We start from the raw sequence: 27,061 nt of genomic DNA, 5'->3' as shown, positions 1-27,061 counted from the left end.
TTGTGCATTTGTACTTATTTCCCTTTACTCCAATCCTCCACAATAAATTCCAGTGCCTTAAGAAGCCACTAATTTGTAAAGAGAGTTTAACTTTATGTATTGTAATCTGAATATACAGCTCTGGAAAAAATTGAGACCATGTAAAATGATCAGTTTCTCTGATTTTACTCTTAATATATGTTTGAGTAAAATTAACATTGTTGTTTTATTCTATGAACTACTGACAACATGTCTCTGAAATTCCAAGCAAAGATTTAGTATTTATTTGCAGAACAAGTTCATATTCATTTCGAAAGAACAATGCTAATGTTTGGTGGAATAACCATGAGGTTTTCAATGGGCTTCAGTGCAGTGGACTCTTAATTTTTCCCCCAGAGCTGTATATTTAGCTATTTTGTGAAGAGGTTTGTTCAAGAACAAATCAGTCAGAACAAGGAAAAGTTGTGATAAAGTTTAGAGATTATTTAGTTTATAAAGCAATATTCCAAGAAAGCTAATCAGAAAAGAAGCTAATGCTGTTTGCCACAAATTATGAATAGGAGATGCAAAAATGAAGGAAGAAGGTGTCCTGGTCCGATGAGACTAACACTAAATTTTACGGTAGATACCCTGTAGACACCTTCTTATTTGGATCAAAGGATCCCCACACTAGAGTGGGCCAATTTCCAATATAAAAATCTGTGGCAAGGCTTTAAAACTGATGCATGCTGATGCTCTCCATCCAATCTGACTAAAATCTTGACGTTTTGCAAAAAGCAATGGGCAACAATTTAAGTCTTGAGATGGGGTGAACGGTGACAGAGGTTTAACTCAAGAGACTTAGAGCTGAATTTTCAGCAAAAAGTGGTTTTACAAGTAACAACTGAGGAGGGGTGGGTTTGGGGGGAAAAGGCTACAAATGCACACCAAACCTTTCAGATTTTCTTTGTAAAAGCCTTGTACCATTTTCCTTCCACTTCACAGTCATGATAGAAGTTTGTAGTTGTAGTGTGACGACACGCAAGAAAGACCAAAGGGTGGGAACACTTTTGCAAGGCAACGTATATGTATATATGTATATAGAGATTTTTTTTAGGGGGCAGACACCCATCATCACTGGAGACTCCATTTGTTTATTTCACAAATTTGTGCCCCATGTGTTTTTTTTTTTTTGGTAATAAAATAGTTATAGTCTGTATCGAGTTTTAAAAGGATGCAAATCACACAGTTTTGGCAGGAATTTTGAGAGAGCACCTTGATTCACTTAAAGCAGCGCTCTCGCTGATTTCTAAAGTCTCCAGCTGGGATGGCGGTCCAGTCGACATTTTTTTCAATGCTTTCTTAACTGTGACCTTATATGACCTTTCTTCCAATGCAAACATGTAAAAATACAGTCCATCTACTGGTGATGCTCCATCAAACCAATGTTTACAACATGTTTATGATGCCTAAGAAGGATTCCTGTATGCTGAAGGGTGATTATGTGGAATCATTTGGTGCGTGTTTCCGGTTGAAAATCTAGACTAAACTTGTTGATGTTAGCAGTGCTAATCTTAAAGATGGCTGCTGGCCTTCAGGGAAGATAATTAGGTGCCTTATTCTTTCTACCTACTAGAGTTTCTACTTCATCAACTTTAACATGTTATTTTCGAAATAGATTTATTTTCCTGTCCCCCCTGTGAGGACTGTGGGAAACCAATTAAAATCTCTAAAAACTGGAGAGAATACTGAAAGCAATGTTTCCATCACAAGGTAAACCAAAAGCAAAGTGTGTTCCAGATAAACACCAGCGGCCATGAGTAGGGCCTTGTACGCTGAAGAAACGGCCTCTTTATATAAACTCACTGATGGAGAGATAAACAGTGGGTTCTGGTAGATTTTAGCTACTTAAAAAATCCACACAAATCATTTCAGAAGTGGGGAAAAAAATTAAAATAATAATAAACAAGTACTTACCAGAGAAGTCCACAATACATTACTTTGTTTTCAGCCCAATAAGACATACTTATTGACTGTCGGCTGAGTGTGCATACATCCCTGCTCTTCTATTGTGTAATACAGGCAGGTTTAGGGAAAATGAACATTAAATCTTCTCTATGCTACATGGCTATTAAAAAATTAGAACTTTTTTTTTTAAACTAAAAGTAACATTAGGACCCTACATCTGCAGTGCCTTGCAATTTCACTAATATAGCTTCCACTATAAATTCTACTAGTTTCATAACCACAAACTTCAAGTTATTTTATGAGGACTTAAACACAAAGTAAAGCACAATACTGGGGAAGGGAAACAAAGTTATAAGTTTTTTTTTTTTTTTTTTTTAACAAATTAAGATTTTAAAAGTATTCAAGCCTTTTGAGTCGATACTTTTAACAATTTTTCAGAATAATTTCAGCTGTTGGGTTACTGTCGTATATTCTCGATTGGACTTAGGCCAGAACTTTGACTAAATTGTTGTGACACATAAATATAGCTACTTTTTAAAACTTTATGCATAGAAAAACTATATTTCTAAGCCATAATGAGTTATATATGTATAAATTAGATAATAAACCCACAAACTATCGTATAGTGCTTGAAGGGGCAGTATTATACGTTTCCCAGCCACATAGTGCCATTTTAAAGCATGATCAAGTAACTATGTTACCTTCAGTTGTTGTAAAAATGCTAAATATACCAAAAATGACTGAAAATAAATTTTACTTCTTTATTTATTTTTTTAAGGTTTTGTTGGCTCTAGTGGCCTTTATTTGAAAGTAGTTTGACAGGAAAGAGGATTATGCGAGAGGGGGAAGATATGTGGCAAATGTCACCAGGCTGGGAATTGAACCTGCAACCACAGACATGAGGACTAAGGCCTCAATACATGGGTTGTGCTTTGCCCCTGCGCCACCACAGCACCCCTTTCACTTTGTTATTTAACACTTTGAAATTGGACCTCTGTCTCTTTAAGAAATTTCTGCTCTCTTTAACACTCTGCCTTCAGGAAGTCATCACAGTATTAATCATTTAACAATGTTTTTACCAGTGTTGCACAAAAGAAGTAGCTCCTATACAACATATATTTTTAGAGTGTAATAAGTATGCTAATGAAAGAGAGGTGTTAATTAGAAATTTAGATACAATTAAAAGTAAGTTAGATATAAGGGAATCGCTTCAGAGATCATCTGGGGATGTGGTATTTAGCAGTATTTTATTTTAATTTTATTTTTTTAAGAAGAACGGGTGTTTTGGGGAGATTGTAGTAGTGAAAGCAAATGATTCGTACTCCAATCTGGAAGGTGGCGGTAATGCACCAAAACGTTGTTTGCCTACCGCCACAAAAAAGAGAAGAAGAAGCTCCTTTAATGAGCTCAGCAAATGTGCAGGTGTTACTAATTATTGCCATCTAGTCTGAAGGAGCCGAGTGAGGAAGTCAGCTAAAGGATTTCTCAAACATGCATGGAAGAATCAAGGTAACACTCCAGGTATGTTTTTGATTAGGAACCAACACTATAACATGATTTTCCATAATACTGCCCCTTTAAGAAAAGCTACATGTATCTTGCCTTTCAATTTCCACCCCGTTATTTGTTACTTTGTGTTACATAAAGTACCAGTAAAATAAAGTGAAGCTTGTGGTTGTAATGTGAGAGAATGCAAAATAAAAGTTATGGCACAAATTCAAATTTTTTTGGCTGCAATTACATAAGTTTGACAGATAAGAAGTAGCATTGAAGCTAGCACCAAGCATGTGAGGTGTGTGGCTTTACCTGGGTAGGGGGTGCCAGCGGGGTGTCCAGGCACCACTAAACTGTTGGTCGGTAAGGTCGGCGGTGGCGGCAGTGTGGCTGGGGTTGCAAACATGGCCGAATGGCGATGGGCTGGACTCCGTAGGGAGGAATAGTGCGAGGTAGAGAGGTTTGCTATGGACAGAGGCAAGGCAGGGGCTGAGGACGGGAGCCCGCTGAGGTGGTGGTGAGGGGACGGGGGCAAGTGCTGCTTGGCGAGACCCAGTGGACTGCTGCTGTGGCTGTAGAGTCAACAGGAAAGGTAATGATTATTTACAGAAATAGCAAACACAGTCTTCAGCCAGAATGCATTTCTCAATGAGTAGCGGAGAAATTTCCTAAAAGCTTCAGTTTTCAGAAAGACTTCTAACTGCTAAATCCGGCCGCAGCAGACGGCGTGTTCTGAATGGACAGGGTGCAACAGGAAGCAGTGAGCTCAGCAGTAAAGATCAATAGCAAAACAGCAAATCGTCCAGCTGCTTTTGTCGTCTCCAGAGGCGGAGCAGAGCGCATGAGAGAAATCAATAATTGCATAATTCAGAAGTGTCTCTTGGTTAATTTTATGTTAATTGTGTTACCAGCATAAGTAGTTTGCTACATTTTGAAAGGTAAACAAAAAATTTAGCAGCTCAGCAAATCTCAGGTCGCCATCTTAATCTGTTCAGATGCCACGCCCACTGGAATGGAAAAGACATTTTTCTGGGTTTTGCTTACTGAACTTGTCATTTGCATGTTGCTTGTTACTGATTAGTTAATTGTTAACCATAATTCTTGTAGTGATTGACAACATTTTGGAAGTCAAGTCATTCTAACCTTGTTTGCACAACCTCTGTTTGCTTTTAGCAAGACTAATTACTCATTGTCCAGGGAAAACAGATGAAAAATGGCCTTCTGGCCAATTCTGGCACATTCACAAAAATGTTAATTATTGTGCATTGTTCCGACCAAATAAATGAAATTAAAATAAATTTCGGACTCTCAACATCAGAAAAGGACGAGCATGGCTATGAAACCACAGGAGGGAAGGAGTAAGTGTCTGTTTTCTGTCAAATATATATATTTATGTTCATTCTAGGCTACAAAAAGTGCTCTAAGTATAATTTGAAGTATTTCAAGTGATAGTATTTGAAGTTATTTTTGAAAATATTAAATTGTAGGATTTTTTTCTAAATTAAATGTCCATCCCAATGGACCTCAGGAGTTTGGCTACATTATTCAACACTTAATTATTTAGTGCAACCATGCAAAGAAAAACGTATCTTTAGGGATCGTAAGGCTAAATTGTAGTTTCGAAATTATTTTACATTTTGCTTTTTCTTAATTGAGTATAAACTTTAATACTTGCTTGAACTGTAAGAAAATGGAAAGATATCTGAGCTTGGCTGCTTGGATTTAAGAAATAAGGAAAGTGAGAACAAGAGTTGAGAAATAGAGCAAGACCAGATTTTGAGCCCAGAAAAAAATATCAGGTCTGCAGGGGTTAAAAGTTAAGATCTGCCCACTGTATATGTACAGTATGTATGTTTATGAGTGTACTTGCGCAGGTTTGTGAGTTTGTCATAAACCTGTAGTGTTTCCTCTCTAAATTCTCACCCAGAGTCCCACTGTTTTTTTTTTTTTTTTTTTTTTTTTTCATGGTTGTACCACCAAAGGCGACGATTGCGCTTTAAATTACCTGATGTCGTGGAGGCTGTTGTACTGCAGAGGGTGGTGCACCTGGTGGCTGATCACTGGCCGGCCGTGGTGAGGCGGGGGCGGGAGCACACGGGGCTCCGGGTGTGAGTGCGGGTGAGGGAGGTGAGGTGGGGCGTGGGGCGGCGCCTTCAGCAGGGGCGGGGTCGGGACAGGGGGCGGAGGCTGCTGCTCCTTCTTGACGCTGAGGGGCGGTGGGGTGGGAAGGCGCGAGCCGCGAGGCTCAGGGGGGGCTGCCGCCGCTGCGAGCGCCGGGGAGCCCGTCGGTGCCGAAGCCGGGGTGGGGCTGGGCACGGGCGGTGCGAAGGGCACCTCAATGTTGCTCTGCTCCTGGCTGCGCTGGAGTCCTGACACTTTGGCGGAGCCACAAGTCTTGGACACGGAGCTCTCATTCGCTGGCACACCTGAGGAGGAGACGGCCAAAAATAATCAACATCAACATTCAAATTGAACTCAACTGATTTTAAGTCAAGTTTATTTGAATGGCACATTTCAGCAACAAGGCAGTTCCTCTTGCTTTACACCATAAAAATATAAAGTCACCAATTATGAAACAAGCAATAAATACTACATTTTGTCAAATACCACCATCAAGCAAACAAACATCAAATATGTTGATCAGTGTTCCAGTTGTTAAACAGCTGAAGGTTTTTAGCCTTGATTTGTATATTCAACAGCTTTCAGTGAAATGAGTAAAGATTTCTCAGCACAATAACCTTTCAGCTCCCCTTGCTATCTTCTGCAGGACCTTCTTGTCTGCCATGTTGCAAATACACACTCAACGGCTTCCTTATCAGGTCAGATTGTTCCGCTGCTTGGTAACACAGATGACAAATCAGCCAATCACATGGCATCAACTGAATCTCTTAAGTTAAAAACAAAACAAGTAATAAGTGACTTTGAACATGGCATACCAGACAGGTTGATTCATAACCATCTCTCAAAGAGCGTTCTCTTTGAGAGATGGTTATGAATCAACCTGCCTGGAATCCAGAGAGCAGGAGTTGTGTGGATGAAAGAAAAAAAATCTTTTCAGAACTCAAGGAAGAATGGCTGATAGCTGACAGGAAGCCATCAGCTGCTACCACTGTACCTTTGTTACATACAGCAAGGTGATGCATCGTGTCACAAAGCTCAAATCAAATCAGGGTAGTGTCTGTGGAATGTGGTCAAACTGGATATCTGCATCATGGACGTGCAGCCAGAAAGTCTGGAGAAGCTGCATGATGCTATCATGTCATTACTGGCAAAATGTTCCTGGTACTTCTGTTGGTACGGTACTTCTGAAAGCAAAACGGGAATCCAACCCGGTACTAAAAAGGTTCGTTTAATACAGTGGGAGGTGAGTGTACAATTTTTTAAGTGAGCAGAAAAATTAACCCACATTATTAAAAGATTCCAATAGTCACAAAAGAGTTCTCCAGCTGTGCGTCGCTGAAGAAATTATAGCTAATCAATGAGTCTCCATGATGGAGTAAAAAGGACGCCCCTCTCCTCCTTCCCAGCACCGCTCCAGTGTCCTCTGAGCAAGGTTCCCCTTGTTTCCTCTCCCTAGGTTCCATTAAGTGTTTAATCAGGTCATTTTCATGCTTGACTATAATCAGATGATCCAATTTCTTCCTGCGATCAAGTCAGTATGAATAAATCACAGCTAATTAAAGTTAAATGTCAGCGCCCATTCAGGGCTTTGCTGAGCACACAATCTGGCATGAAATAATTATGTTTCAATTGTGCTGTAAAGAGAGATGGTGGCCTCTCTGTCACCAAGTCACTGCATCCTGGCTCTCTTGTTCAGTCTGCAGATATCTTTGAAAGCACAGGAAAACCCAACGGACTCGACCAAGCTGTTGTCACCAACGTTCCCCCTAAATTACTTTTGGTACTCTTGTTTCTTCAAGTTAATGGCTACAATTAAGTGTTTTTGTGGCAGGTACATTAGGGGTGTATTCACACTAACTCTGTTTAATCAGCTTTAATCAAACTCTAGTTCATTCGCTAAGAAAGTCCGGATTGTTTGGGGAATTTAACTCTGATGTGGACCTAAAAAGCAAACTCTGGTCCGCCTAAAAACCTTGTTCTCAGTTCGGTTAAAGTGAGTTCTGGCGCAGTTCGAATATGTATGTGAATGCCAAGCGGGCTGGAGACTGCTCCAAAAGTAGGAAGCAAACTACAGCGCAAGACATTCTGGGTAAATACAACCAAAACAAACTCGTATGTCTGGTGCTAGAGGGAGAAACTGCTTGTGGTCTTTTGCTAAGGACAAAAAAGAAATCCTATAACTGCTCAAATGTGACGCCACTCAATGTTAGTTCACATTTTAAGAAGAAAGAAGTTGTGCTCACTGGCTCCCCAATTTGACATTTCAAAAATAAATTTGTTTAACACTAATGACAAAAAAACTCTAGACTTTCTATACAATGTCTTGCCACTAGGACAGGGTGGTTTTACGGCCGTATCGAAATTGGTATTGAAATTGGTTTATTTAGCAAAATAAAACTGCAATGAAAACACTTTTTTGGCATCACATAAGATGCACATCAACAACTGGATGTCACTGCTGGTGCAAAAACACACCGAAGAAGACCACAGGAAGTAGTGGGAGAATCATGGTGTGACATGGTTTTTAAATATCATGTAGACAAAACTTATGTAATTGTGATTTGAATTGCATTTCGTATTTAATAGAAACAACGTAATAGCAGAATTTTCTTTTTCAAAATTAGCGGAATATTGACAGTTTTGCAGACATTTGTAATAGAAGCACAATTATTTTCTTCCCATCCTTTCCTTCATTGGTGCAGCGCGACAAGCGAGGGGCTAAACGGGTTCCTCAATGGATTTGGTTCGTTTGGCAGAGTGCAGTGTGAAAACAAACTGCAGCAGCTGAAAATGCAACAAATGTTGCAACTTTGGTCCTTAATCGAACCAAGCCTATTGGACTACCAGGTGTGGAAACGCCTATAATGTGTCAAAATAATCAGCATCCTGATGCATTTATCACAATGTGCAAAAGGACTAGAATGTTGGACGTTTCTTCTGTTTTATGAAGAGAGATCGTCTGCCTCCCCTACAGTCAAATGAAAAGCAGAATGGACCTCTAGGAGTTTGATGAAATGGCGACGTTACTTCTTGAGCTCTTGAGCTAATCAAAGCTGCGGCTGGTAGGATTCATGCTAAGCACGGGGAGATCACATGTGCCGAGACATCAAAGACAGAAGGTATTCACATATGCACGTCGACAATGGAAGAGAAAAAGACAGTCCAATGATGAGAACAGTCTTTTTAATCTACAACTAAGATGCAGCGGTACTTCAGTCAAAGCCTTACTCGTGTTTCAATTAAAAAAGCTCCATGGGCATTCTTGGCGGTTTAAAAAAAGAAAAGAGAGAAAAAGAAGAAGGAGAAAAAAAAAAGCCAAGAGCTGGGAGCTGCTGTCAAGCCAGTAAAACTCGACATGGAGCAGACTAATGGAATATCCAGTCCCCATTAACAGGCTGCTTAATCTTTCAAGGATCCTAACACCCATAAAAAGGCCAATAAAAAGGCAGGGCAGAGCTTTTATTTTTTTTTTATTTGTTGAGCTCCCCCCGCTCTTCCTCCCTGCATTTATTAGTCAACTGGGGCTAGCTAAGATGTCACGATTTTCAAATGAATTCTAGAGTCCAGGCGTATATAGACCTCCGATTTATAGAGGTTTGGGACTTGGATTAAACTGTCAGCCTGTTTTTTTCTTTTTGTTATTTTTTTTTTGCTGCAAGCAAGCAAGAAGCAAAAAAAAAAAAAAACAACAAGAAGAAGAGGAAAAAGGAAGACTCGAGGCAAAGACAGAGAGACAAGCATCCACACACAAACCACAAATATCCAGTCGAAATGTCGCCGCCGGGTGATGTTGCCTTGGCAACCGGTTCTCTTCTCAGACACAATGCGAGGCGAACGATCCTGAAAAACGTCTCGGTACAAGCGCCATGAGATGGAAGGGGGCTTCTCATATTAATGCCGCTGCGCCAGGGCCACAGCGAGCGCCAGGTTATCTTAATGATGATGCTAATGGGCTCTAATGGAGGCTGGGAGGTATCGGCGCAGACCCCTCATTAAAATCGCTGCAAAAAGCTCCGGCACTCGCGCACACGGACATATGAATACGACAAAAGAAGGGAACACCGGTGTTTTCACTCTTGGCACAGGCAGACGCAAACAAATTAAGCCCAGACATCTTTATTTTACTGGAGCACATCAGAAAGCGAAAAAGGAGACACCAATTGTCAGAAAGAAGCAAAACAATGCTTCTTTCTGACAATCACTGAAATTGTCTATGTGCTTCTGAACCGACGATGACATCAACAGGGTTTTCTGGTGTCTGAGTATAGATGTGCGTAATTGCTACTAAAACAACAGAGAGAATTAAAATACCCTTACTTTTTAAAATGTAACTTAATACCATCTTTCTTCTCTCAGCTGCTATTTCTGTATATCAAACCATCCTGTTTCTTCAAAAGCACAAAATCGAATCAGCCTGTTTTACACTTCACTGGCACCGTTTGATGGCTGCCTGGTCAGGAACTACAAATCTCATGTTTTCCCACATCAATAAGGACAAAATACTTAATTTGTGCTGAGAATAACAACACTCTTAAGTGTGGGTGTTGTAGCTGGGGGAAGGAGTGCATCGTTGAGACATTTAATAAAAAAAACAGGTAAAAATAGCAGAAAAGCTGCATCAAGCTTCCAGGAATCTGTAACTTTCACAAGACATGCCACGCGCTCACACGGAAGTTGTATTTCCAGATTTTCCTATCAGAAAAACAACACCACCCTCTGAAGTTGGAATGAGGACTGGAGAAGACGGAGCAACACCAAGTTTAGCACCCAACATGGCTGCCAGGCATATTTAATCAAATTTATAAAATGATTCCTGCTGGAACTCAACTGCTTTGGGACTCCAGTGTGATTCTCAACATTGGAGTTCATATTACAAAGTTGGCAATCTATTCAAGTCTCACTATTAAGATAAGGATATAATTACATTTATGCACTTATATACTTGTTAGAGCTAACCACTAATAGCTCTGCTCATCCTAATCCCTAAGGCGGTTATATGTGTCTTAAATCTTCAGTCTATATCATGATGTCTGGTGAAAAATTAATAAATCACCTGTTCTCTTTCACAAAGTGTAAAGTGTGTGAAAGAGAGCTGTTTGGAATGCAGGTGTTAGTTATTTCTACATAAGTTTGCAGGAAAAAAAATTATATTCTGTGATATGATGGATAGAACTGATATTTTACAGTATTTTCATATTTTCAATGAAGCACTGATACGCAGTAACTGTGCTTTTTTGAAGGATAATTGATTGTTTTAACCAGAAGAATTTTATCGGTTAAATTAACAGTTTTAATTAAATTAAATTAACAGTTAAATTTTCAATTCATTCATAATGTTGAAAATCGTATCGTATTAATAACTAGATGTTCTGAAAATGAATTAGAATCAGGTAAAAGCAGGAGCTTTAAAAAAAAACAGAAACGGAAACTGGCCACAAACTCTCATCTTAACTCAGGATTCACCCACTTTCTTTCTTTTTTTTTCTTGTCTGGACATAAACAAGCGCTGCCTTCAATCTCCTGCTGAGAAAGACAGTAGGACATCCACGGGAAGTCCTGTGTAACAAATGCCTTACGAGTGTGTGTATGAAAAAAAAAAAAAAAAAAAACGGTGTCGAAAAATCCTGCCTGCAGACTTGAGCAGATGGTGTTAGTGAGTCAGGCAGGTTGGAGGGCAGCCCAGTGGTGGGGCAGAGGGGCCTGGGGGTGGATCCCCCTCTCCTGTTTGCTGGGTTTGCACACTGGGGATGGAGGGGGGGCAGGGACATTCCCAAAGGGGGTGTTGGCAGGTCTGCTTACCAGCTGACATCTCATCCCAGTATTGATTTTTTTTTTTTTTTTTTTATCGTTGCACCCGTGGCTCTCTCATTGAGGGGAGGTTGGATAGAGACTTGCAGTGGGGGCACGTGCCTTGGTTTACAGTGCTGCGACTCTGCATGTTGGGAGGGGTGCAGAGAGGGGCCGAGGTGGCAGATGGACAACAAGCTGCAGAGATTTGCTGGTTATGACTGATGTGTCCAAAGGGGGAATCCGGGGTGAAGAAAGCGTCGCTGCACAGCTGTTCTCGCCTTCGCCATCCTTCACATTTGACCCCGTTTGTCCCTGTGGAACATCTGGAGAGCCAGCGCTGATCTGATCCTATAGGGGGACTTTTGCGCCAGATGGTCCAGCAAGGTACGGTCTGAAACGGTTCGACTCTGAACTGTACAAGGATGGGTTAATTACGATCATTTAGAGGAAGCACAGCTTCACCTTTTCACAAGCAAAAAGAACAGTGGAGTTTTGTTGTGAAATCTCAGAGTTGCTGTTAAAAGTTGCCATGATAAATTTTGCTGGATGATAAATTATTGCAGTAAATGATGATATTGTAATTGAGACCATATGCAGCTAACATAATAATAATAATAATAATAATAATAATAATAATAATGGCTTACTAATGCAAGTATACACACTCAAAGAAAAACAAAAAACCCTTTAACACTTAACACTGGAACTGGGAAACATTTTAAATATCCAAAATAATCAAACAAAATTGCTAAAACAACAATAATTAAAATTGATTATTAAGTCTCAGTAACCAAAATTGAATTTTAAAAAAGTAATCATCATTCAGCTTAGACAGGGAAAACAAGGCAAAAGTGGCAGGTAGCCAAAGTAACTACTGAAATGTTTCTCAAAATGCCGAGTTTTCAACGACATTAAAGGGGAGCGTCTCTTTGGCGATGGAAAGGAAACCATGGACCACAAATCAAAAACAATATATATTATATATCTGATGGAATACTCAATCATGTCACCAAAGTTCAATCCAGAACCGCAAAGCATACATAGAAGAAAGGCTTTATCCATTCAACCTTTCATGGCCAGCTAAGCAAGATTGGTGGCATCAATTAACTCTCTCACTCTCTGGTTACCTAGCAACAAGTTGTCAGTAATGTGGTTAGCTAGCAACAACCTGTTGAGTAACTTGCCACAACAGCAGCATGAAGTGAAAACTGTGGGGAAAACAGGAAACTTCCCCAGTTTTGTAGTATTTCAGATATTTAAAGCAAAAACTCTAATATACAATTATCAACATCGACTGATATGAAAAGCTTAAATCGCGATCCGTTTATCAGCCATATCATCCAGCCCTAATCACGCTCATTTTAATTCACCAAGAGATTAATTGATTTACTGTGGTGGGCTTAGAGAGAACGTTTGGCTCCCAGCTCAAACCCTCGGTAAGCTAATGCCGTGCATGCAAATCGCAGCGTCACATAAATTACCTGCTCACTGCTAACACCAGGGCCGGGTGCACACAACAACAACCAGGAAAACAGAACCTGTATGCAAAAAACCTCTTTAAGATTAGATACGAGAATATGCAAATTCTCTCCCTGCCGGGGGGACGCTGTGGTATAAAAGAAGCTTAAGGCGGCTGGGTGTTCTCATTTCCTAGGCAAACACTGCGGTTCACTCCCTTCACGGCTTTGCCAAAGCATAAACAGTTGGGGCACTGACAAATGACACGAACAGAGCTATTTAAATAAAGCAACATATCTGCGTAAAGATGTCGGAGAATGCATGAGGTGTGTGGGAAAGCGGCTGATCTTGATCCGTCTCCCACCGGTTTCGGGTGACAACATATTCCCCGGCTCTTGACAGTCGGCCTCGCGATGATTTGGTTTTTGTTCCTCTCTGAGACGAGCAGCCCGCTCAGAGCCAAAGCTTAGCTCACGAGTGAGCGACTGTGGAAGATGGCTGGAGCAGATCCTGGCAGCACTTTGCAAACCACAGGCTTGCCAATCAACACTCCATGGCCATGAGGTATTCAGTCATCAAAAAAAAAAAAAAAAAAAAAGGCAGGGTGATTTCAAATAAATGATTTCGCATGAGAGGAACAGAAGGGCTGAGCCGTGTTGAATCATTGCGCCAATAATAAAATCACAGGAGATATTCGCACCGGCCTGCTTCCCCCCACCCCACATCACGCTATGTAATCTGCTTCTAGCGTCTCCAAGCTGGTGAAGAGGGGAGCCAAGGCGATGTTTTCGCAAATCACTCAGAGATGTTAAACGGGGGGAGTGGGCAAAAGCGAGAAGCTGGCCAAGACAGCTGAAGAGTGGGGACAGCTGGCACGTTTCAATTATTCCTCTCCGTCTCCGTGCTTCGGCTCACAAAAGGAGTTGATGGCACAAGAATGAGGATGGGTGTTAAGCTGCAACACGTTTACAGTAGACGCTCAGGCATAAATCAAGGAGCCTAATGTTCGTTTCAGAGAGCTGGCAGCTCAAGCTGCGGGATGAAGAAGTTTTTTCGCTGTGCAGATCGGATCCCGGCTCAAACCCGGGCCATATGGTGCGAGGCGCATATGCCAGTCACTCCTCGTGGCACATATGCTATTGTTGTAGACGGGAGGCAACTTGCAGGAAGCGTAGCTTTAAATTGGTGAGAGAAAAGTGAGAGAGGGAGAACGGTCGAGAACAAGCTTTTAAAGAAGGCGCAGGGGGGAGGAGGGTGTATTATGCAAGATCGACTCTTTTGAGTTTTTTATCATGCTATGATGTTATTCTCTCGTCACAAACATGCCTGCAGTGTTGCTTTGACTGATTCACACAGGTCAGAGAAATCCTTGAATCTCCCATGGCAACCATTCAGAGGTGTCTAAACACGTGCTCTGTTGACAAAACTCTCAACAGAGTATCCTAGTTCCGGCCTTACCGATCACCCCTCCCCCACTCCCACTCTGCTCCCACAGACTAGCGGCAGCAGCAGTTGAACACCTGCTGGAACTGCCAGTCTGCTGAGCTTACAGACCGTCTCAAAGCGTCTTCCGAAAGGACGGCAGGTTCCAGCAACTTGTGGCAACAACACACTTTGATGTGCACCACACATAATTTCTTACCATTAACACACATTAGAAAGTTTATGCTGAAGCAGGTGAAATAAGCAAGAACTAAACTGATGGAGGCATCAGACAACATTAACGCATTTCTCCCTTCAGAATAAGAAGCAGCCCACATGTGTAAGACTGTATGTCAACCCTAACCACAAGCCTTCTGCATTGCCAGCTTCATGTTTGAAAGCTCACGTGTGGGACACGGCTGGCTTGATTAGTGGCTCATGAATCACCAGAGGCAGCTTGGAGACGGGTTTCCCCTTTATGACGGAACGGCTCTGAAAAAGAAGCTTCTGCCTCTTTGGGTCCTTTTATGTCATATACAGCCCAGTGGTGCTCCCGAACTGCAGTTAAACCGCCATTAACCCCCGACAGTAACGCGCTGCAGACAAACAAGACGCCTCCACTGACGCACATCCTTCCTGGAGTATGCACCAGAGCCCACCCCCCCCACAGCAGAGCTCTGGGACAGCCATCAGTCACAGCTTCGTATGACCGCAGCTGGGTCGTCTGAGGTCAGTGCTGCTGGGTTCCACCAAATAAAAAGGGCGGACATCTTGGGACTTTTCAGAGAAAAGCTCGCGTCTAATGGCCCTTCTGACAGCAGCCCACCCTGCCAGCCTGGAATTTGACCCCTTTTCGCCGTCGGCGACCCCTAACCAGAACCGTTGACCCTTTGTACCCCGAGGCTGCCGCGGACAGAACACCAACACGAAGGAAAACAGAGGGGAGTTTGCAGACGAATTCCGCATTGAAAAGAAGATCCTCCAGGAGTTATTTGTGCAATGCTTGCAGGCACTAGCCTTATCATTTCATTAATTAGCATGACATGCCTGCCTGATGGACTTGAACGCCGCCGCAGCAGCTGTCTCAATTGATTACAGCGGCGGCCGTGGCGCCGCAATTATCGAGGTGACTGGAGACACCGCCTGCCACTTCTAATAAAGGACTTAACTCCTGCTTCCCACATCACAGCGCAGCGGTGGGAGGACGGCGGCAGCCTCCCCGCGTCTCCCGTACCTTTAAGACCTTTTCAGCGTCTCTCCACGGGCTTCTGTGAAGCTCAGTGTGGGCCGCAGATCTTGAGCAGCGTGTCAGCTTTACTTAAGCTTGCAGAACGCCTCAACAGTATCAGCTTGGTGCCCCACAGGAAAGCATCCTCCATTAGCCCACCAGCTGGCTCGCAATCCGAAGAGAGAGAGAGAGAGCAAGAAAGGGAGATAGAAATAAAAGGGTGACGGAGAGGGTGCGGGGTGGGGGGGGTGTAGAGAGAGGAAGGAGCGGGGTGGAGTTTAAGAAACACAAAGACGGGGCCGCTTTCACCGGGAAGCTTCAAGTCTGAGCAGGGATGCGGGGCGGGAGCATTCAACGGCGCAAACAGAGACACAGCTTTCCACCCTCGTTTCATGTATAAACACGCGAGAAGCCCACATGCCTCTAAGTGGATATAATATTATCTTTCAGTGCCGTACTGATTACTTCTCAATGGGATGGAAATGGTTGGGTGAAAATCCTTCAACAAATCTTAAGTGGCGTGGCAGTGGGCTGAAAGAGCCTGTGTGTTTTTCTTTTCCTCCCTCCTCCTCCTCCATCTCAATTTTCACTATCCAGAGCTCAAAGCAAAGCAACAATTGGAAGCTGACAGCTCCCAACCGTTCACCATACCTCACTGACTGTTTTGACATTTGCAGCCGTCAAAGCTAAGTGCAACGAGACGCAGGGGCCGGGGGAGTGGACAAACATCTCCACCACCAGCGTATCGCATTTCGTCAAGTGTTTTTGCAGCGACTTAAAGTGTTGTCTGAGATGCGCTCCTGCTATTTCATGATATAAAACAAATGAACTCGGCTAAAGGTACTGATGTACCTGCCAGGTGGGGGTACAGGTGGTAATAATCCCATCATCAACGTGCGCCCGAGAGCTACATCGCCCGTCAGCCGCTACATTTCTTTTTCTTGTTGCGTTTCCGCGCCGAAGCACGTTGTTATTAGAAGTCGGGGCTTCTGGTTTTTGCTGCGTTGATGGAAGATTGCGTCCACTTTTCAAATCTTTCAAGACTCCATCAGTGCAACAGGCCTTTAATTGTACATTACATCATGCCTCAGGCTTTTCAGACCGTGTGCGCCTTCTGAATAAAACCACATAATCAGTTGCAGTAGGACAAAGTCAAGCCAAGATTACTTATGCAGCACTTGGAAAACAGCAAGCGCCGGCTAAATGGATGTAGAGGCAAATAAAAAAAGTGAATAGAAACAAATTGAATAAAATACATTCAAATAGAATGAAATAACCACTTAGGCACTTAAATGATTTTAAAGGAACTGTAACATGAATAGGCAGCCTTCACAGCGATGATAAAACGGGAGTAAAATGCTCCTGCAGAGAATTAAAAACTGTGCAGCAGTAATTCTCACAAGCCGACGACAAGAGGCAGAATAACTAGCTACCAATTACCCATTTTACCCAGCCGTTCTCAACAGGCCTTAACTGTAATAAGGACATGGATTTCTGAATTAACTCCATCTCTTGACAGGATATTTTATTATTTTAGCCAGTTGTCACAGATGGAAAAAAAGCTACTTTCACAAAAATATCCAGTTTCTATTTTAAAACCAAAGTTCATCACAGTAGGTAAGTACATTGCAACAAAAAAAATTGCATAACTAGCATGCCCTCAACCTAAGACTTGATTATTTCTGGATAATAAAGTTCTTTCAATAGAAAATAAATGTTCATGTGACTACTGCTCAAAAGCTAGAGTCCCTCTGTGTCTCAGGAGATTTCAATATAAGTTTCACATATCAGTAAGAAGGAAGTGAAAACATTAGTGCAGTATGTACCTAATAATGCAAACAAGGATCCTGCTGCAGAGCCGCTTCTGGGCTTTAATTAGGCTTCCAGCAGCTGTTGATGACGAGACCAGATCTACAGTCATTTCCCCTTCATGCCTAAATTATTTATGAACTACAAGTTGTTGTTTTTTTCTCCCATCAGCCATCAGAACTTGGCGTACTTGAAAGGGAAGTTTTTTAGGAAATGTCGCTAAAGTCTGTTTTCTTTTCTTTTTTTTCCTTTTCATTTGGGGGAAGGCTGGGCGAGGGGTGTTGAAAACTAACATCTCAGAGCTGATGACACACTTAAGAGGACTGCGCTGAAGCAGTTTGAAAAACAGAACTTAGAAAACACGCCAACGCCTTTCGTCTCCCAGCTGCAGTTAACCTCAGCGCCGCAGGAAGGGTGACAACTGGAGGTATCGGATTTGCAAACGTGCTGTCCTTCACTGAAACTCATTCATCATTCTAAATGAGAGAAAGAGACACAGAGAGAGAGAGAGAGAGGCTGAAAAAAGAAGTAAAGTGACCCAGACGTGGGTGGGAGGATTGCAGAGGAATAAGGAGAGGGCCGGCTAAAGATTTGTGTTAAATAAACTAATGGAGACAAGGCCTGAGTCCTGACCTGTGTGGCTGCTCCTACCACACACACACACACACGCGCACACACACGCACGCACGCACACACACACACACACACGCACACACACAGAGGTCTCTGAGGTAATCAGAGTCTGGTTTTCTCGAGGCACGATGGACAAGGGACATTAACAACAGCCTTCACATCTGCAGAGCTGCCACATTTCACTATCGCGTTCCAAGCGCTGCAAGAGAAGAAAAGATTTGTTTGGAGTGTGAAAGCTGCATGACAGTTTGGGGAAATGTGTGAATGTGAGTATGTGTGTAAGGACGGAGGAGGTGTGGGGGTGTACACTGAGCAAGATTGGACTCTAACGATACAAATTGCTAGCAAGATGAAACGGACTAGACCGGGGACTAGACCCTCCTCCTCCCCCTCTTCCAAAATAAAAGTGACAAACAAGCCTGGGTGGCACAAAAGAAAAATCAAACAGTATAAAGTAAACACAATTTCTCTGTACAGCTCAAAACACTTCAGACTGCAAGGGGTGATGACAATGCTAAAGTAGTTAGAAGGAATTTAAAATCAGTCCAATGTGTTCGACTGTTTCCACGAAAAGAGAGAGAGAAAAAAAAAGAGAGAGAGAGACTCTGAACCACATGAAACCATGGAGATTTTACGGCCTCCTCCCTCCTTTTAGCAGCCAGTTCTTACATTAAAGCGAGCAGCTCGAAGCTAAGTGTTGGGAGTGTCACAAAGAGAGAGGGTTTTAAGCACTATACAGTAGCAAGACCCAGATGGCTCATCGCGCCTGAGAAACATGTCCGCTATAGCCGAGCTACACAGGCACCTGCTGCCAGGATTGGGTGCTGCTAATACAGCACATGAGATGCCCCGAGCACTTTAGCACTTGCCCCGGACATTACGGCTGACGGGTCAATAAATGTATCATTAGCGCTAGCAATAGCTGCTCATTGATTTCTGTTTTTCTTCATCTCAAAATGTGGCAATTTGTCACAGTGTTGCACTCACTTAAAAATCAAGAAAGTGAATAAAAAATTTAGAAGGGAAACTGAAAGTTATGTATATATTTTTAGCAAAAGTGAGATGCTCAAAATGAAGTCAGAGCAAGCACAGAGATGCAAGAAGCTATTTAAAAGGAAACCTTACTTTCTTAGACAGGCGCTTCATTCAGAGTGAGAGAGAGGATGGAACATGCAGGAAATGCTGGCAGCGCTTTGGAAATCTCAGAGTTACTTTAGGGATTCATGTTCTCTACTTAATGGTCTACATTCATCATTGCTGCTTTATAATGCTAGCGCTGCTAACTAACGTAGCTTGGTTAAAAACCAGCCTTAGACGGTCTGGACCCTCAGCTATTGTGAAATGGTTACTTCATGGACTCTGTTGAAGTTTTAAACAACTGGATCTGATTTGAGCAAATTGCTAACATTTGTGAAGCATGTAATGTCACAGTTCAATGAAGCTCATCAGAAATTGCGTGCACTGTAAAGAACCCTGTGGAGAGTAAGGTCACCATTATCTTTGACAGCAATAAAATGTCTTACACATTCCTCTTGCTCCAACATGGATATTAGTACGTGTGTCCAACACGGACTGAATGGTTTCGTCTGCTGCCATTACCAAAGTACAACCCTATAGAGACAGACTACAATTCTTAAACGTCACAGAAAATCAATGCCATTGTTCATAACTCCTCCTTCTGTTTGCTGATTGGTCTGGTTGAAATTCACCTCAATGGGATAAATCCAGGACAGAGATGTGAATGGAGATGAGAATTGAGTCAAATTGCATAGGAAAACATTGACTAACCACGTAAGCCAACATGTACAAGTTAGGTTGTATGCTAAATACAAGCTAACTATGCTTGCATAGTTATTTTTTAAATTGCCTTTATAGGACCTATCAAAGCTAACCACACAAATTAGCTTGTACAGTTAGCGGGCTAACTGTACAAGCTTCCTAACAATATAAGTTAGCGATATTGCTTAGCTACTGCTGTAGCTTGTTTGTATATAGCAAGGCTTGTCCTTTATACATACATATTTACAAGCTTGTGGCCGTTAATATAGGACATATACAAGCTAACTACTTGTATTGGACATTAGACACTAAAGCTGATTTAAAATGATAACTCAATAATCTGTATGTTTTATTTTAAAAAGCAGCTGCTCTCTCACAGCGCAGTGAGATATTGCCTTGTCTTCTAATATAAATAATCAGTCCCCAGTCATGACTGGAAGGTTTGGTGAAAAAAGCTATTTAAATTCCATCCTTACATCTTCTTTTATTGAAGTTTAAGACAAAAGCCTGAATAGTAAGGCTGAAGCTTTCAAAAAGACGGAGATTAGAAACAGACATTTCTGATTAGTGCACGTTAAAATTCTAAACCTTTTACATTTATGAGTGTAAAACATTTGAATATTCATTCTGAATATTACATTTCACTGTTCGATCAGTCAGAACAAGCTGTTTTAAGCAAACTTCAACAATAGTTTTTAACAACCCTACCCTGCCCTCAGACTGTTGTTTGTGCTCCGAACACTTTTTTTCTTCTTCTCTCCTCTCGCTGGGCTGTGTGACATTGGAACAATCTCGTTCCAAAGCAAACAGCAGTGAAATCCCAGTCCTGCTGCTCACCCCTCAACACAGCAGCTTCAACCTAGCAGCCGCAGAGGCTGGAGCCAGGGCTCTGTTGAATGAGGTATTACAGTCAGTCAAAGGCCATTAGGGGCCCCAGCACCAGGGCCCAGGGCAGGGAGTTCGCTGGTAGCCAAAAACAACAGCCAAACAGATGACCGCTTCAATATTGGAGAAGACCACAGTGTGCATGTTCTGTTTCCTAACTGCCGCTGATACGGCCAAAATCACAGACCTCTGTGTCTGGATGAATTATTCCCTTTGTTCTGAGCACTGGAAGGATTAATGGCGCTCACTCCAGGTGAAACACTTAACCAAACACAAGCCCTTTCTTAGGATTGTGTCAGATTACACCTTTCACCATGTGTTTGAGACGGATAGCCGGTCTCCAAAGTAAAACTTTTCAAAGCCGCTCATCTGTCAAACCTGCGGTAATATAGTGGGATGAGAAATACTGAACTATGACCCGAAGGATATGATCACGCATGCCGTACTCTTCAGCTGGGAGTCTGACGAATCTGTTTTCTTTGGGACCGTGTTTACAAAAGTTGGTCTCCTTCCTGCCGCGGAAACTCTGGCGCATTCTTCTGATGTTTGGATGTCCTCGTCTGTCATGGAATTCAAAGCATTTCATACCCGCTCTGTTCCTGGCGACGTCTTTTCAGTCTTTTATAAGCCTCTCTAAACTGCTTCCCTAAATGTCCAATCCATTACAAACGCGCTTGTAATATCCATCTAGGCTGACGACTGTCCCCCAGCCAACATTTGTCCATTATCCAAGCACTGTGTTTGGCTACAATCACCTACCATCTGGCTTTGTCAATGAGCGTTGTGGCTTCATCTGCAAACAACGTTGGCTGTGAACCTCTCGACATAAATGAGCTTAAAACGCACAGAGCAAGGAGCTGGGATCTTCAAACAAATCCAGGGCGGGGAAGAAAAACAGTCTTGCTGGCAGACAGACTAAAGCTGGGAATAAAAGATTAAAAGCGTGAAAAACCTGCAAGTGATCACAGGCGTCACACTTTACATTTCAGGCCTGACAGCAGTGATAAGATGCCGGTTGTGTATTCTCATAAGTAAACAATGAGAAAGCCTTCCACAATGTAGCTGGCTGTGTTTTCATTGGAGGAGGAAGAGGATTAAGATTAGAGAGAAGATGTGGTGAAAGCTGCTGTTCTCCAGTGTTAGCCGTTATTTTATTTTCTTCCCTCATAAGAAAAAAAAAACACAAAACAAAACACAGACCTAGATTTTATTTCACCAAATGCCTGTTATGCAGCGAGATGATAATGCAAGCTGGTTCATGAACTACAGCAGCTGGTAATGCTTGAGGGGCTATGCACTTATAAAGGCGGTTGATTTTAGCAGGAGAGCTTTCTCTTTTTTCCAAACTAGAGAAAATGAAGCGAGCTTGTAAAATTTATCGTGCAGTGCATGATAGATGGCGTCGCATTCAAAACGTTGAACTGCTTCAAGATGTAACGTTTAATGTGACGTCACAATTTTTATTTTTTGTTTCCATATCTAAAGATCAACTGAACATCTGGAAATTACTCCTTAAAGCTATAGAGACGACCCCCTAATTATAAGTCAGTAACTAATTTAAACAACTTTCATCTGATAAGGTGGTTCTTCATCAGTGCAGACAGAACAACTGCACAGTGTGGCATGAGAATATGCCATCCTCCCATTGGCTCATCGTGGTTATTTATTTCAAAAGAGACTATGCAAATCACATAATATGCCAGAGTTGGATATAAAGGCTAGTTTTCATCTGTACTCCCTAAGGGTACAATCAACAGATACAATTACAATATTTTCCTGCTGTAGGCTTAGGGAGGCCTACAACATTTGAATAGCACTTCGAGTAAGTAGCACTAAGCAGTAAATTCAGTAGCAGTGATGCACATTTGTGTATACAGTGTCTCAGAGTTGTGAAGTGAAAACCATTGACAAAACAAAACATTCAGCCGAGCCGAGTGATCAAATTGAACACGCTACAGCATCAGGTCCCAGAAAGGGCGATGTTGGACCATTCTTTACCAAAATCAACATTTGTTTCTACTAAGCATCAGTCTAACAAATCGAGAAACAATAATGGCAAAAATGGAAAAGATAAAGCGCAAACTCTTAATTCATAGGGACGTGCTTGAAAAGTGAGCAAAAACAAGATCTGATTCACTCTGTAAACGCATTCATGCGTCCTCCAAAAGGCTGGTCGCGACCCCGACGATCTGTTCTGAAAGTCCCTCGCAGCCTCTAGTGATCGTGTAATTGCTCTCTGTTCACGGCTATAGCTGAATCCATAGTCGGTCAATGATTACACAGCCACACGATGAGCCCCGGACCGGACATGCAGCACTTTCGACGCGACTCCCGCTTTCAGCCGCTGCTGCTGCCAGCCCTTCCGCTGACTGACAGAAGCCGAGCGTCCCGACTCGTAATGACGAACATCCGCGAGAGAGGGGAGAGGAACGCATTGATCATCAAACGGGTCTCTGGTTTCAACAATGAAACTCAATCAGCAGCGAACAAATGTTCTAAAGGGAGTAAGTTAATATTTGATGCACCCTTGGCTCTTTGCACATACCAAGCATGTTTCTAATGGACACAATAATGCACTAAAGGAGCCGCGGAGTGGCACAGGGGAATAGTGTGAAATATCAGCAGTGATTTTACAAGCCAGATAATAGCGGCGCATCAAAAAGCCGAACAAGCCTTTGAAAACAGGCGGAGTGTAAAAGCCTCGACATCAGCGTCTGAATCTCAGAAAAAACAATTCTCTGTAATCGGCTTTTTTTTTTTTCTTTCTAGGATGCGAGGCCACAGGCTGCCTTCATCCCCCTTAACCGTCTGCCACACTACATAAATACTACAAGACAAGACCAATTTAATTTTAAAAGCTATAAATATTGAAGAACAATGAAATTATTTATTGGACATCAGAATGTCACAAGACGGAAGAGAATTTATGTGGGCTGGAGCCGTTTGTCTCCCTCTTCTTCTCCTTCTCCTTTTGTTGCGCATGCTGAACGATGGGCATCTGCAGTAAGAGCTGGGAGTCCTGTAATTGCTTTTTCTGTCCCTGAAGCGGACCTTCCTGCTTTAAATCAAAAAAGCCAATCTCTGTCAGTAATGGCTCAATTAATAATTAAACACGTGTCTTATCTCAGCTGAGCTCCCCCCTATTTATTTTCATCTCTCCGACGAGATGGCTGCACAAACAGCATTAGCGCTATCAATAAATGGGAGCTTGATATCGGGCTTTTTCTTCAAAAAAAAAACAAAACAAAAAACAAATCCCTGCACTCACAAGCGGTCTTGTGGCTGTGAACAGTTAATATCCTAAAGATTAAGGGAGAAGAAGTTGTGCTTTTGTTCACCGAATCCCTCCGGAATATTTAGTTAACCAAACCTTTTGCCCTCTACAGCAATTCTGTATCCTTTTAACTTAGTGTTTCTTTAATTCTTATCATTCAATATCAAAGAATGATGAGAAATTCTCCTGACAGAAACTGAATGAGTTTACTCTAAAGGTAAATAAAACTGATTTCCTCGATTGGTCTAACTAGAAGACTGTGTGTTGTGGAGGCGAAGGACTTCAGGTTAGTCATTTTCAGCAACACTGAGAAAGAATGAAGGCTGCGTTTCCTACAGAGGAATGTTGGTTGTTCACTACAACACAGTTTCCAAAGGTGTCGGTCATTTTGATCCTAGCTATTTTGTACTTTTGGGCCACCTGCCACAGGATGTTAATATTTGTAGTAGGGGGCGCACAAAAGAAAAAAATCTGTCCAGATTTTCTTGATCTTGGGAGATTACGAGAAACCAATATGCTCTACCTTCACAAAGGTCTGAAAATTAGCCGCTGCCCCATTTTGCTCCGCTGTGAGAGAGTACCGACTGACTGCTAACGTCCACAAGTTCAGTGTTAACAATAGTCACCCCACTGGTGCCAACTGAACGACTTTTCAGGCAAAACAAATCGGTATAGGTGAAAATCGGAATCGGCAGGTCAGGCTTTTGGAACATTCTGAATATGCAAATGTTGGCAGCCTTTTGGGAATCTTAAGATTCATGGTAAGATGCATCTTCTACCGAAGACTAACATGAACTAATGTTTACAGTTTGTGAAACAGACCTAACAACACTTTCAAACAGGAAATTGAGCCGGCTAAAATTGGTATTTGAAGGTCAAAGCTCTAAAAGACCTGAAATCATACATTGGCCAAAAATCTCAAATCAGTGTCACTTTGTTTGATAGCTTATCTCTCAAAACAAAATTATGTCCATCATACATCGACATCATATGTTGAAATCTGCAGCCTTGTGGAAAGGTAGTTGAACAAAGTATTGGTCTTACAAACTAGTTTCTGTCCAACATAAACTCAGTTGACTTTTATCAGGTTTTTGTGATGCTAATCAAGCTGCGTGAAGCCCTGCATGTTTTTCCAGTCTCCAGCTACAGAGTGTGCCTAAAAGCCAGCCGCCCTCTCCCGGCTACCAGCACTCGATCCTGACTTAGCGGAGTCGAGAAGCTGATTAGTGGGTCAGAGGGCCGGCCTACATTCATTATTTAATAGGCGAGAGGCTACGAGCGGCAGAGCTGGCCACAGAGGTTACTGATACATTATACTGACCCGGCCAGAGGAGAGCCGCTCAGCCGAATACAAACATGTTCTCCCCGTCTGCTGTTATGCGTCTGGGCTGCTCCTCAATCCCCCCTCCCTGTACCCCTGACCTTACCGTACCCTGGGCAATCACCATCCTTCCTCCCTTCTCTGCTGCTCAGGCGATAGCGCGATTCGTTTTAACGTGGGCTTCCCACAGCCGAGTGCGGCCCCCGCACCGCCGGCCCCGGTCGGAGTAATAGCAGAGGAGGGGACCCCGGTCCTTTTATTGACATGCGGCAAACAGCGGCGGTGGAACAAAGGCCACTCAGAGCCCATTGAGAGAAAAGGCCTACAGACAGGGTGGTTGATTAGTGATTCGACACAGGGACCCTAGACTGTGTAGCACATAATGAGAGCTTAGAGAGCGAGCCATGAACCGATGGGGGGATGGAGGTACGGTGGAGGCGGGCTGAGAGCGGAGGAGATGATGGGTTTTTATCATAAAGAAAAATCATTTGGACACAAAATAATTTGGATATCTGTGCAAGAAATGGTCCAAATAATAATAAAAATGAAAAAAAAAAAAAAAACTATTCGGGCAGATACTAAATCCTTAAGCTACAGTGCTGGTAATGTGTTTACATATAAACAAGAGTTAGGGGATTAGCCCTAAATCCACCGCCAAGCTAAATGGTTTTATGCACTTTTTTTTTTTACCCCCCAGTTTGTTTACTTCGATGTCAATTAGGCTAATTTGTTCGACGTCCCCAAATGAGCCACAAGATCCTGAGCGAGTGAACTTTGAAGCCATGTTTTTTTAAGAGCTGCGATTTCCCCCAACGCCACGCTAACCTCGACTTCACCTCCTATCTGGCCTCCGAGAAACACTAACGGTGTCAGACGCGAAAGGCGGCAGATGTGTGTGCTCCCTTTTCCCTCTGCCTCCGACTCCGCACACTCTCCTCTTTCTTTTGTTCCACTGGCCTAATCCAGTATGTGTGGGCCGGTAAGTTTAATGGAAACAATTTATTAAGTCCGGCTTAAAATGCCATCTGCAGCTAAGCCTCCCAAAGCCGCTAAGCTCCTAGTTTCGCCCCGGAGCTTGCTGTGTTCACGCTTACTGTAATGCTCTGTTTAAAATGAGCACAACGGGTCAAAATTAATCAGGATTACAAGGGCACAAATCCACTTCAGAAATGGGTTTTCTACCAATCTTACCCCTCCACCCCTCCTTTGCTATCCCAAGATGCCTTGGGATTTCTGGTAGGGAAGCACACCGCGTTGGCTTACCCGTCAGGCGAAGACGATAGATGCTCAGAGAGTACAAGAAGCCTGGCGAAAGGCGGTTTTAAGACCCATCCATGCAACATTCAACATCATCAGCACAGATTCCTAAGAGTTCCTCTCAGATATTTCGAGCTGCTGACAGCTGGGTGATAACTCCCTGCTACTTGGAAAGACCCGGCATTGTGAAATGTCATGTAAAAGTGTTTATCTGCGCTCCGTGAAGGAGCCCTGCGCATGTTCGGGAGCTACTTTTAGCTCTTTATTCGCCTTCGAGCAAGTGACAACGCTAAACTCTGACCTTCGATTCAATAACAGCAGCTCGCGGTGAAGCGTGAAAGTCTTTGCAGCGTCTTTACTTAAACACGCCATCCTCCAGTAAATCGATAATCTGCAGGAGGTTTAAGACAGGAAGTAAACAAAAACCAATAACTGTTAGATAATGCTTGCCCTCTGATGCACCTTCCTACACCGTAACCACCAACACACAGACACTCAACTGAACTCACACTAGCTCTTGGGTAAAAGCGTCCACAGAGGATTGCACAGTGCCATTCCTGATACTATTACGCTGTGCTATCATCAGGTTGTCAAAAGAGCAGCAGTGGAGAGATGATAAAAATGAAACATGAAAGAGAGAAAGCAAGGGAGTCCTGTTTCATCA

The 27,061-nt window shown here is 42.6% G+C and overlaps 1 protein-coding gene across 6 annotated transcripts in view; it reads right to left on the bottom strand.

The window, feature by feature from the left end:
* fbrsl1 (fibrosin-like 1) overlaps window positions 1-27,061 on the bottom strand; it is a 353,739-nt gene that overhangs the window by 15,352 nt on the left and 311,326 nt on the right. For all 6 annotated transcript variants that reach the window (XM_088009073.1, XM_088009069.1, XM_088009072.1 and 3 more), the window contains 2 exons: window positions 5,426-5,846; window positions 3,733-3,992 (listed from right to left, as the gene is read on the bottom strand). In XM_088009073.1, the coding sequence (XP_087865199.1) occupies window positions 3,733-3,992; window positions 5,426-5,846 (681 nt within the window). The remainder of the gene's footprint in view (window positions 1-3,732; window positions 3,993-5,425; window positions 5,847-27,061) is intronic.

Source organism: Poecilia mexicana, unplaced genomic scaffold (genome assembly GCF_051168715.1).
Source record: "Poecilia mexicana isolate PSO_F unplaced genomic scaffold, ASM5116871v1 scaffold_9, whole genome shotgun sequence".
NCBI lineage: Eukaryota > Metazoa > Chordata > Actinopteri > Cyprinodontiformes > Poeciliidae > Poecilia > Poecilia mexicana.
The sequence above is the reverse complement of the archived record's forward strand: the minus strand, read 5'-3'. Positions and strand labels throughout refer to the sequence as shown.